The 13,821-nt window shown below is 34.3% G+C and overlaps 1 protein-coding gene across 2 annotated transcripts in view; it reads right to left on the bottom strand.

The window, feature by feature from the left end:
* Positions 1–572: 572 nt before the first annotated feature.
* The window catches only part of LOC150104732 (phosducin-like protein 3), a 46,749-nt gene continuing 33,500 nt past the window's right edge, over positions 573–13,821 (bottom strand). For both annotated transcript variants that reach the window (XM_090395912.1, XM_090395913.1), the window contains exon 2: positions 573–1,498. In XM_090395912.1, the coding sequence (XP_090252038.1) occupies positions 815–1,498 (684 nt within the window). In that variant the 3' untranslated portion in view covers positions 573–814. The remainder of the gene's footprint in view (positions 1,499–13,821) is intronic.

The following is a 13,821-nucleotide window of genomic DNA, read 5'->3' on the forward strand; positions in this document are numbered from 1 at the left end:
TTATCAACTTTATTTTTTAGTGCTCTGTATTTTTCTAAAATTCTAATTATATAAAGTTTGAGTTATGTAACTTTGATGCAAGTCAAGTATTATCTGTAATGTACAATGGTACTTAATATTTTATAGAATATTATGACAGTTAATATGGATAGGAAATCTTATTTCTATGCTAATTAACTGTCACTTGTTAAGAAGTGTACAGTGTAGAAAAAAAAAGTAAAGGATATGGTTTGGCTACTGAATTGCTTGGGCAGTTAAATATAAATTCATACTTAGACTGCAAATAATATTTGTATTGGTTTTGCAGGCTCATATGACAATACAATAGAAAATTTAGGAAGGATTTCCTGTATTTTAAAAAAAAAGACTCTCAAAGCATATGTAATTTCCCTTACAAGTGACATAACAGAAAGCAATTTTATAATCAATTATGAAATAATGTAGTATGAAAGATAAGTATACAGAATAACTGCTAATATTTGTATGTTTCATCAGCAATATATAATCTCTCTTCTTTTAATATTATGTAAAAAAATATTTATCTGTAGACATAAGATTGGATTAACTATCAATTCCATAAACAAATATTCATATTTTAATTACCCTTTAAAACTTAATAAATAAATCATTTCAAAATGTACTGCAATTAAATACAAAGTTCCCAATGATATTGCACATGTTAACACATGAACAACAGCATCATAGTATAAAACAAGTGATATGATTCATGTTAATAAGCAGCAGTTTAAATGGTCTCAAAAGTAGTTAAATTATTCTATCATCCCCACACACCAGATACCATGAATTTTCTCTTTTAGTCATCATCATCATCACTTTCCTCATCCCCTCTATCTCTGATATTCTTCCTTTGGTATCCAAGCAGTGGATTTTTTCCTTTACTGCTAGTACTTTTCCCAGGTGGAATAAGAAGATCACCATTATATTGAATAACACCAGACTGAGCAATTCTCCATTCTAACATCTCAGTAGAAAACTCATCTGTTCCACCTAAATCATCAAATCCAACAATATAGTCTTTTACTTTTGCTCCCTTGATGAGTACCATGGTTGGAAGAACTTTAATTTTAAGCCTGTTGGTTAAGAATGGTGATCTTTCAGCATTAATCATGCAAAATCTAGTTTCCCAATGACTTTTGGCCAAAATACCCAAATGTTTATCCACAATTTTGCATCGAGGAGTAGAATCACGGTAAAAGTGGCATACAACATTTTCATCATTATCTTTACATGCTTCAAAAAATTCTTTCTCATCAGCAAGTTCTGAATATTCACCATGGCCTTTAGAAAGACATTTCTGTTTAAGTGCATATTGTTTCTTTAGTGCTTCTCTACGTTTTTCGCGTAAAATTTCAAAATCGTCCTCACCCATGGTCTCTAGTTTTTCTAGTTCAGAGTCAACTTGGGCCTCAAGAATCTTGGTAGCTTCCAGAATCTGCTCTTCTAATGCATTCTGCATGTCTGCCATGATAAGATATTTCTAAAAGTAGAAATTTAAAAAAAAAATAAAAAGTATATATACATATATATGAATACACACTTATACAAAAAGAAACAAATTTAATAGGATTAAGAAAAATCACATTTAGATTGAAATAATATATGCTTAGTAAAACTCTGGTCTTCATGATAATGTCACCAATAAGATATGGGAATAAATGGCACATTAGTGCTATATATTCTGAAAGTAACAGTATCACACTACTGTGTAATACATTTGTGCAAGCGTATCCTTTATGCAATACCACTACTGTGCTTCATACCTATATTGCACTCTTTTGCATAATGCACTTTAAACTTCAAAATAAACTAGATTTTTGCTAACTTCCAGAACAAGGAGTCAGAAAAAATTACAGCACTATTGATCATAGCAGGTATAATGCATGATGTGAAGTTGGTAGCTGCAACTTCAACAAGTATCTTTTGTAAATGTTTATGAAATTAAAATGTAATTTACCCTGTCTGATGTATACGTTTTTTATGATGTGCACATAACACGTTCTTGACATATGCTATTGCAATGCCCTTTGGGGAACATGAGTTGCAAATCGACACTTGATCTACCCTGACCTCTGCCTACATACCCAGAAGTTTGTAATGGGTATTCCGAAGCAACCTGTATATTATCATCATAAATTTCCTTATATGTACCCTCAAGGGGTATTCAAGTTACTATGATAGCACTACATGATTAAGTTTACATTACTATTAATCTCCTATCAACAATTTTCCTCCTAACATTTCATGCTTCTATGGCATTTCTGACTGAATCAATCCATGACCTTAGTCTTCCCCTTGGTTGCTTTCCTACCATCTTGGCATCAAACACCTATTTTGCTAACATTTCCTCACCCATTATTTAAGTGCCCTTACTACCTTAGATTAGCTCTGCTGACACATTCTTTATTATTATTATTACGGGTATCTCCATGGAGTCAGTAGACTCATCGCGGGAGACCCAAACTAGCAAAACAATATCTGTCATATCTCTTCTTGAATTCATTTACAGATGAAGAGCTCACAACAAAGTCAGGCAATGAATTCCACTCATTCACCACCCTCCAGGCAAAAAACCTTGTTCTGACACCTTTGTTAACCACACTCTTCTTTAATTTCCAGAGATGACCTCTTGTTCTTCCATCACTATCACACAGCTGAAACATTTCCCCTGCATCAATCCTATAAAAACCTTTTAGTAATTTGAATGTTTCTATCATATCCCCTCTTCTTCGCCTATCAACCAATCTCTGCAATCCACAAGCTCTCAATCTATCAATGTAGGGAGCATTTTTTATATCACTCACCAACTTGGTTGGTGAGCTTTTTTTTCTTCTTGAATGCTAACAATGTCAAGTTCCATTCCAGTATCTTCATTTTTAATATGATTGATGCCATCAGTTCACTCCCCTAATTTTTCTCAGAACTCTCATAACTGTGGTCTCTAGTCTTTGATCAAATGCTTTATTTCTAACCCAACTCTCAGATCCATAACTTAAAACTGGTTTGAACACTGTCTTGTATACTGCTAGTTTGGTGTTTTGGCTAATTTCTCTCTTATTCCATATAAATTTATTCAGCAGGCTACCTAACATACCAGCTTTTCTTATTCTGTTGTCTATTTCTAGATTTAACTTGCCATCTTCGCTGAAAATTGTGCCTAAATAGCTGAAATATTTTACTTGTTCTATATGATCACCATTCCAAATGCAGCTGAAGTTTTCTATGTTCCTTCTTATTTTCATAGTTTTGGTATATTTACTGCTGAGGTTCATGCCATATTTGTTACAGATGTTATTCAATTTAGTTAGAGAATTCTGGAGATGTGTTTAGAAGTACATAATCCTGCATTAGATGTGTTTAGAAGTATAACATCAACTGCATACAGCAAAGAACTAAGTTTCACATGTCCAGTTCTAATATCAAGACTAATGCCACTTTCTTTCATAATGCAATTCATATAGATGATGAATGAGAGTAGATAATGAGCATTGTCTTATTCCAGATTTTACAACAAACCATTTTCCTGTATTCCCTTCAATTGTAACTGTTGATTAACATACATATAGACTAAGTATTGCTCTGTATAATGTTCCATTCATCCTATATAATTGTAGGGTTTTGAAATGCTTTTTTCTAGGCATCTTGTTGTATACCTTTTCCAGATCTACAAAACTTGAGTACAGATTCTTGTCATATTCCCATGATTTTTCAACTTTTTGTCGTAAAGAGAAGATCTGATCTTGACAACATCTATTTGGACTGAATCCAGCTTGTTCTTCACCATGCTTCCCTTTCACAATCCTTCTCATCCTCTTTTCAAGTATGTCTGCATAAATCTCACCTGAAACACTTAATAGAGAAATTTCTCTATAATTCAGCTTTATTTCCCTTTTTTTTTCTTTTTCTTTTTAGATGGGAACTATGAGAGCTTGACTACAATCATCTGGAATTCGATCTTTGGACCAGGCCCTTTGAATTATGCAGTGTAACCAATGCAACATTTTTATACCTCCATACTTAAGTATGGAGGTATAAATATCTACTCCAGCTGCCTTTCCACATTTCAAGTTTTTGATGGCTTTTTCTACCTCAATTATTGATATGTACTCCTCTTTGCATTCCTCGTGAAAATTTTCTAGTATGGTTCTGTCACTGCTTGTTTCGTTTAACAGCGCCTCTCCAAGTAATTACTACAGACATTTAGGATATCCTTATCTTCAATTTTCATGCCACTTTTATCATCTTTGTTTCCATTTACAGTCTCTTCCCACCATTTCTGAGTTTTTTCAATAGCCTCCTGAACATTTTCCCACCTTCCTGTTATTTATTTTCTATATTCTTACCGAAGTCTTCTATTACTTTTGTTTAGCTACTTTTACACATAGCTTAGGCTCTCTTATATTTTTCTCTATATTGTTTTAGGGGATCTGCCAACTTATTTGCTATGAACTTTTGGTATGCATTCTTCTTTTCCAGGACTGCTTCTTGTGTCACCATGGGGGTTCTTATTTTTCTATCCTTACAGACAACTTCACCACATACTTCCCTAGTTGAATCAATCAATTCAGAGTTTGCCAATGAAACTGCAAGGTTTGATTCTCGTTTTCAATCTGTTTCATTTTTTCTTCAGTAATATTTGTATAGTTGAGTCCACAGTTTACCTGTAAAAGTTGCTCAACTTTAATTCTTTTAAAAACTTTCTTACATACTGTTCTTTTCATTTTTATCCTACTTAGCACTAAGTAATGGTCACTTCCAATTTCAAATCCTGTCTCCTGTATCCTGAACAGGCATGAAGATATCACTATCAACAAAGATGTAATCAATGAGGCTTTTCTTATTTCTTATGTCATTTCTCCATGAACTTGTGCTCATCATTATGTTGCAACACGGTGTTAGTAATGGATAGTCAAAGTCCTGAGCAGAAGTCCAGCAAATACTTACCATTATTAATTGGTCCTTTGTTCTTTTCTCCAAATTTTCCCAAACTGTTCTTATATGCCTTGTGGGGTTAATTTCCTACTCTGCTGTTCAGATCTCCAACAAGGACCACTTTTCCCCATTTGCTTTATGTTGGCTGCTTGTTCTAATGATATGAAAAATTTCTCCACTTCTTCCTTACAAGTTATCTTCATGTTTGGGGTTGAATGCTATTGCTACTCCTTCCTTTCCTTGATCATTATTGCTTGAATATACCATCCTATACTTATTATTTAATATTTAGTAAGATCTAACCTGCTTTTGTCTTCTTTATCTCAGTAATGCCAATTATGTCCACATGGTACTTTTCTGATTTCTGGGTTTATTCTTCATCTTCTAGATGTTGAGTTGGAGCTTGTTTCAGTAGCTGAATTTTCACTGTTTATCCTGGTTCCCTGATGAAAACAGCAGAGGGACCTTGTTTAACTAGGCGATGCCCCAGCGAGCATGAAATCTCATAATGTTGTAACCATCAGATGCATTTGTGGTTTAAGCCAAAAGAAAGTACAATTTGGTTGGCTAAGTTCCAACTTGCAAGCCCATCCTCATTCATTCTGTACTCAGTAGATAGCTACTAATAGGACACATCGCATGAAGGTGAGAACTGGATATTAGATCAGAAGTCCCAGTCAGTTCTCTGCATTCCTGATAGGCGATACACACACACACACACACACACACACACACACACACACACACACACACACACACACACACACACAGTGGAACCTCGGTTGTCGAACATAATTGGTTCCTAAAGGCTGTTCGTTAACTTTGTTTGAACACTGAAACCATTTTCCAATATGAATTAATGTAAAATGGATTAATCCGTTCCCGAACTGCAGATGATTGCTAATTTAAACCTTTATAACAGTACTACTTCATGCATAAAATCATATACAAAACAATGAAAATGCACACGAAAAGAATAAATATAATAAATAGTTGAAATATGGATGAAAATTGATCGTCTCTTTATTTTTGAGTATTGTACAGATCACTGATTTCGCCATACCAAACTGCATAGCAATATCCAAGACACGAACGCTATTTTCATGTTTGGATATGATTTCTTTTCTCACCTCTATCGTGATTCTAACAACCTTTCTTTTTGCTTTGCTGCTGTCATCCTTCTTCAGCCCCATGGAGGCTTATTTAATAATAATTTATCAAAAAAAAAAAAAAAAGGCACTGCAAATTTGAGCAACTCTGCATTGAGCAGGAGCTACGACATAACTGACACTCTCACGCCTTAATCTCAGCCCACAGAGCACGTGGTTGCTGGTTTGCCTGTTCGGGAACCAAGATTCTGTTCGGAAACCGGTGCGTGTTTTGTTCAGAAAATATGTTCAGGAACTGATTTGTTCGAGATGAAAGTCATTCGACAACCAATGTTCCACTGTATACAAATAAAATTTAAATAAATACTAAAAATTCTTAGTCAGGTCATAATACTAGTATATTACATGTTTACATACTTTTCTGGATGGGAGTCACAAATCTTTCATTGAAGCTTTGATATTCTCCCAAATTTCAATATATATATATATATATATATATATATATATATATTTAGAAATACCTATCAGATCTAGAGGCTACTTAAATACCATAGAAGTATATGCCCCTGAAGAAAGAAGGAACAAACAATTTTATGAGGAACTACAAAAACAGTTAAATAAATATAATTAAAAAATGACTATATATTAATAACAGGATATCTTAATGCTAGAGTTGAAAATAATCCAATCCCAAATGATTTAGGAACATATATGGAGAAATTTGCATCAATAACAGTGGTCAAGAACTATTAGACTTCTCTACTTTTTTTCAAAAAAAAAAATTATATATATATATATATATATATATATATATATAAAGAATTGAATGACTAGAACCGAGATTTAAGTAAAAAGGTTTTAATATAAAAACACGACTAGTTTCGGCTTAACAGCCTTCATCAGGTGAGATTATAAAAGAAAGAAAAAACACTAAAACACTGAAGCTTAAATAAACTACGAACATCATAGAGTCTCTATACATCATTAACACTAAATCGGTGCGGTTGTATTTAAAGCTGTTCTTTCGTTAGTTGTGTTGTTGGAAAAGTGCGTGCTGGTAGCATCTCGTGAACGCCAGTACATGATTACAGCCATATGACAATCTGGGAGGTTGTAGCTCAAGTTATTATTTAGATGAACAGGATTTCTCTAGATTCCATGATTTTTCTCTCTAGTTCATCATTGCAACGGAAGATGTTAGTAGATTTTTCTCAGCAGACATTGTGACTTTGGTTTTCATCATTAGGATTAGATGAGAAAAGGATATGACTAGATAATGTACTGGCTCGCTGTCTCTTATAAGTAATGTCCCTCATGTGTTCTTCCATATGCAATTCGACAGATTTGTCTGTCTGCCCAAAATAAGGAATATCACAATCACACAATATTTTATATACACTAGGATATTTGAGTTGATGATGACAAGGCTTAAGGTGGCTTATTAAGAAACGGATCTTTAGAAGTGGAGTGAACAAGGTTCTGATATTGTATTTTCTTAGAACTTTTGCTAATTTATGTGAAACTGTACTTATGTAAGGAATAGATATATTGCCTTTGAATCTATCTGTTTCTTCTGAGTGATGTCTAGGAGGATTAAGGAATTTTTCAATGATTCTCTTGGAATATCCATTAACTTCGAAAGAAGTTTTCAGATGGTTTATTTCTGCAAGCAGTTCATTTGGATCATCAAGAAGAGAACGGGCTCTATGTCCCAAGGTGGAAATTATTCCAAGTTTATGAGGAGGGAAGTGATGGTACTGACTATGCAGATATCTGTTGGTATGTGTGGGCTTTCTATATATCGATATTTTGAGTTTACTAGAAGAGCGAGTCAGTTTGACATCAAGAAAAGGCAAGGAATTATCCGTTTCAAGTTCAGCAGTAAACTTAATACTTTGATGTCGGCTACTGAGATGTTCGAGGAAAACCATAAAGGGAATCATGTCAATGGCTCCAAATAATGAAGAATGAAGACATCATCTACATAGCATTTCCAAACTTTAGGTGTTAAAATAAAGGAACACATAGCTTTGGTTTCAAAATCCTCCAAGTAAATATTTGCGAGTACAGGGGATAAAGGATTACCCATAGCCAGTCCATGATTTTGTTTGTATATATTATATGGAATAAGAACTCTTGGTCTTCTGGAGGACCCAAATAAACTTCTTACAGAAATAAACCATCTGAAAACTTCTTTCGAAGTTAATGGATATTACAAGAGAATCATTGAAAAATTCCTTCTTAATCCTCCTAGACATCACTCAGAAGAAATAAATAGATTCAAAGGCAATATATCTATTCCTTACTAAGTACGGTTTCACACAAATTAGCAAAAGTTCTAAGAAAATACAATATCAGAACCTTGTTTACTCCACTTCCAAAGATCCGTTTCTTAATAAGCCACCCTAAGCCTTGTCATCATCAACTCAAATACCCAGGTGTATATAAAATATTGTGTGATTGTGATATTCCTTATTTTGGCAGACAGACAAATCTGTCGAATTGCGTATGGAAGAACACACGAGGGACATTACTTACAAGAAACAGCGAGCCAGTACATTATCTAGTCATATCCTTTTCTCAGCTAATCTTAATGATGAAAATCAAAGTCACAAAGACTGCTGGGAAAAATCTACTAACATTTTCCGTTGCAATGCTGAACTAGAGAGAAAAATCGTGGAACCTTGAGAAATCATCTTCAATCCTGTTCATCTAAATATTAACTTGAGCTACAACCTCCCAGATTGTCATACAGCTGTAATCATGTACTGGCGTTCACGAGATGCTACTAGCACGGCTTTCCCAACAACAATACAACTGACAAAAGAACAGCTTTAAATACAATCACAACGATTTAGTGTCAATTATGTATAGAGACTCTCTATGATGTTCATAGTTTATTTAACTTTCAGTGTTTTAGTGTTTTTTCTTTTTTCTTTCATAATCTCACCTGATGAAGGCTGTTAAGCCGAAACTAGTCGTATTTTTATATTAAAACCTTTTTACTTAAATCTAGGTTCTAGTCATTCAATTCTTTATAAAAATATGTATGTTAACCGAGTTAATGACATTCTTTCATACATACATACATATATACATAAGAGCCTGTGTAGCTCAGTGAATGTGGTGTTTGCACGCCACGCCGCTTGACCGCACGAAGGAAGACTTCTTGGTTACGAATCTAGTCAGCGACTAGAAAACATTTTTCTAAGCTTTTTTTGAGCAGTTCCCAAGTTAGTCGATCTCTGGCACGAGAAGCGGGTTTTTTCTCCCGGAAACTCGGGTTTTTCATCCCGTAAACACAAGAAAATCAACTGTAGAACCCATATTATTTCAGACATTAAATACGAGTGTTAGGATAAGGGACCAAGAGATGGCGCCACTTGTTGAGCCTTCTCTCTTCACTGTGTGCTGCTTAATAAGTGATAGCCTTGGGCCAGCTATCTCTGATTTGCTCCCAGTGGAGATTGAACTGCCCACTCAGTCTCCAAAAGTTAGATAGAGCTAAAATGGCCTCACCTACTCCCTATATACGGGAATAAAAAGGCATTAGCTGATTCTTTTTGATTCTTATATATATATATACACACTTGGAATGGCAGAGGAATAAGATCTATAATTGATTCTTTCATTACTAATCAGAAACTAGCTCCATGTGTGATATGTACAGGTTTCCAGAGGAAGTGAAATTTTTTCAGATCATTATTTAGTAGTCTCTAAAATAGAATACCATCAAAATGGAGAAAGGAGGTAAATAAGAAAAAACAAAAAAAATCACAAGTATATCTATTACAAGAAGAAAGCATTAGAATGCTATATCAATCACAATTAACAGATTCCCTAAAAGAAGTTCAAATCAGTGAAGATATAGAAGAATGGAAAACTTTAATAAAGATAATCCATAAAGCAGCCTCTGAACTACTTAGAAAGAAAAATAAAATATTAAAAAGAAAAGCATTAAAATCTGGAACACAGATATAGAAAATGCAATAAAAGAAAAACAAAGGGCATACAAATCACTCCTTCAAAAACATACAAAAACAAAAATATAGCTAAAACCATAGTACAGAAAGCTCACCAAGAATCATGGGTTAGATTTGTTAATAATACAGAAGACATTTGTGGAAGACAAGACATAGCCTACAAAATATTAAGGAAAATAAACAACAAAGAAAGAGATAAGCACAAATCAACATAATATATGAGAAACAATGGATAGAACATTATAAGAATTTATGGTATGACCCAAATTTAATAACATAAAATAATAATGAAAAATCAGTACTGATATAGAACCAATAAAATTGGAAGAACAAAAAAGAAACAATAAAAGGTATCAAAAAACAGAAAATCAACTGGATTAGATGGCATAAATACAGAGCTTTGGAAATATGGTGAAGAATATTTACATCGCAGTCTTAAAATTAATAAATAATTAAAAAATATAAGACTTACTAATAAACTGACATAGATATTTAATTCATATATATGTTTGTACAATATTGCCTACCGGTTTCGTTAGTAACTGACTAGCTTTCTCAAGGCTTGCACAGTACAAAAAAATGGTAAATGCAAAAAAGGTTTAAGAATACAAAAAAAATTAGTAGCTGTTAGGTAGCTACGGTAACACTTTCGAGTGACATGTCTGTATGAATCGTGACTTTCTACTAAGTATCATAAACACGCATTACATGCAAACGTGTAATATGATTATTTGCGTACTGTAGTTCTGTTGGACTGAGAGAATTAATTAGTTTTTTTAAGTATCGTCAAGTATGGCCCTTGATTTCTGTTTAGGTTGCTGCCTGTACATAGCACTACTGCTGCTTCTTTAAATAATCGATGTCTGTAATCATTATCTACATAGGGCATAGAGCTGTTATCCCAGTCTATAGTGTGGTTCGAAGTTTAAAAATGATGTGTTAAACCAGAGGTGATCGTTCTGTTGTGATTTACATCGCCAACGTGTTCTTTCTGTGTTATTTCCAGGCTTCTCGAAGTTTGTCCAACGTAGGAAAGACAGCACGTGCATGGAATATTATACACACCTGGATATTTATAAAATGGAACACTGTCCTTAGAAGATCTTAGAACCTGTCTGATGCTAGTAGTTGGTTTAAATACAACCTTGATGTTATGGGCTTTTAACAATCTCACAATTTTGTTGGAAATTGAGCCCATAAAGGGGATGACTGCTGTTGAAATTTGCTGGGAGACTGTTCTTTCTTGTGGTTATCTTTGTATAGAAATTTGTTGATGATGTTTCGAGGATAACCATTTTGCAATAGTGTTATAGCAATTTGGGACAGTTCTGTCTGAACTTCATCATCGGAGATAAAGTTTCTGACTCGATTTCTCAACATGTGGATGATGCTCTGTTTATGTGACCTATGATGGTTTGAAGAGTAATGTAGATATCGTCCAGTATCTTTGTCTTTTCACTAGTATGTCCAAGAAGTGTAGTTTTTCGTTGTTTTCTACTTCTAGAGTATATTTGATTTTATTGTAGAGTGAGTTGAGATTTTATTGACAAACATATGTAGGTTTTCCATGTTGTTCTGCCATATGATGAAGATATTATCCACATATCTCCACCATATTGAAGGTTTAACAGTAATGTTGGTGAATATTTCATTTTCAAATTTCTCCATGAAAAGGTCTGCACAATGTGGTGACAGAGGGCTGCCCATGGCTAGGCCTTCCAATTGTTGGTATATCTTGTTGTTCACTTTGAAGAAATTTGATTGTAGGCAGTGCTTGAACATCTTTGTGATATCAGCAGGAAAGAGATCTTTGATAATGTTCATGACTTCTTCTACTGGTAGATTCGTGAATAAGGATACTACATCTAGACTGGCCATTATGTCTGTACACTCCAAATTACATTCCTAAAATGGACTTTATGTGTGGAATTGAAAAATGTCTCTACCCACTACCACAAGCTGTAGCCAATGATATCAGATTCCAAAGCACTATTATCCTAGCAACAGCAACACAACCAAAACTTAATACTACTCCATATGTTGAAAGTTTATTTTTCACTTGGTTAGAATATAATAAATTTGCAAGGAGTCGCCCTGGTGTTGTACCACCTTACCCAGTCCTGAAGATACTTTCAGGCACAAACTTTGGTTGCTCGCACTTGGATAAAGGATTAAACTAAATTTATTATACTCCATACGATAGAAAAGCTATTCAGAACTTGAGGAAGAACAAAGAAATAATAATAACTAGAGCAGACAAGGGGAATGCCACCGTCATCCTAAACTCAAAAAACTATTTCAAGAAGATAAACGACTTACTATCGGACAGTTCAAAGTACAAAATTCTCCACAAAGATCCTACCATGAAGAACCACAATGAGACAAACTTCCTGATCTGCAATATGAATACTTGGCCTGAAGAACTAAAAAGAAAGCTTAAATCCTCACATCCCATTACTCCTAGACTGTATATGGGGTGCCTAAAGTGCATAAGGAAGAAGTACCACTTCGTCCGATTGTGGATGGTAGGTCCTCCCCCACTTACCTATTAGCTAAATACCTAGCTAACTTACTTAAGGGAAAAATCAGACAAACAGAATCCTACATAAAAAATTCTCAACAATTTGTTGACAAACTCAAAAATATGAAGATAACACAAACACACATAATGACCAGTCTAGACGTAGTATCCTTATTCACGAATGTACCAGTAGAAGTCATGAACATTATCAAAGATCTCTTTCTTGCTGATATTACAACGATGTTCAAGCACTGCCTACAATCAAATTTCTTCAAAGTGAACAACAAGATATACCAACAATTAGAAGGCCTAGCCATGGGCAGCCCTCTGTCACCACATTGTGCAGACCTTTACATGGAGAAATTTGAAAATGGAATATTCACCAACATTACTCCTAAACCGTCAATATGGTGGAGATATGTGGATGATATCTTCATCATATGGCAGAACAACATGGAAAATCTACATATGTTTGTCAATAAAATCAACTCGCTCCACAATAAAATCAAATTTACTCTAGAAGTAGAAAACAACGAACAACTACACTTCTTGGACATACAAGGTAAAGAGTTAAAATACAAGGTAACAATTTCAAACTGTCTATTTACAAAAAACCTACGGATACTGGACGATATCTACATTACTCTTCAAACCATCATAGGTCACATAAACAGAGCATCATCCACATGTTGAGAAATCGAGTCAGAAACTTCATCTCCGACAATGAAGAAGTTCAGACAGAACTGTCCCAAATCGCTATAACACTATCGCAAAATGGTTATCCTCAAAACATCATCAGCAAATTTCTATACAAAGATAACCAACAAGAAAGAACAGTCACCCAGCAAATTTCAATAGCAGTCATCCCCTTTATGGGCTCAATTTCCACCAAAACTGTGAGATTGTTAAAAGCCCATAACATCAGGGTTGTATTTAAACCAACTACTAGCATCAGACAGGTTCTAAGATCCTCTAAGGACAGTGTTCCATTTTATAAATATCCAGGTGTGTATAATATTCCATGCACGTGCAGTCTTTCCTACGTTGGACAAACTTCGAGAAGCCTGGAAATAACACAGAAAGAACATGTTGGCGATGTAAATCACAACAGAACGATCACCTCCAGTTTAGCACATCACTTTTCAACTTCGAACCACACTATAGACTGGGATAACAGCTCTATGCCCTACGTAGATAATGATTACAGACATCGATTATTTAAAGAAGCAGCAGTAGTGCTATGTACAGGTGGTGCTAT

Source organism: Typopeltis vanoorti, chromosome 7 (genome assembly GCF_054136105.1).
Source record: "Typopeltis vanoorti isolate ZY-2024b chromosome 7, IOZ_Tvanoo_1.0, whole genome shotgun sequence".
In the NCBI taxonomy this organism is placed as follows: domain Eukaryota; kingdom Metazoa; phylum Arthropoda; class Arachnida; order Uropygi; family Thelyphonidae; genus Typopeltis; species Typopeltis vanoorti.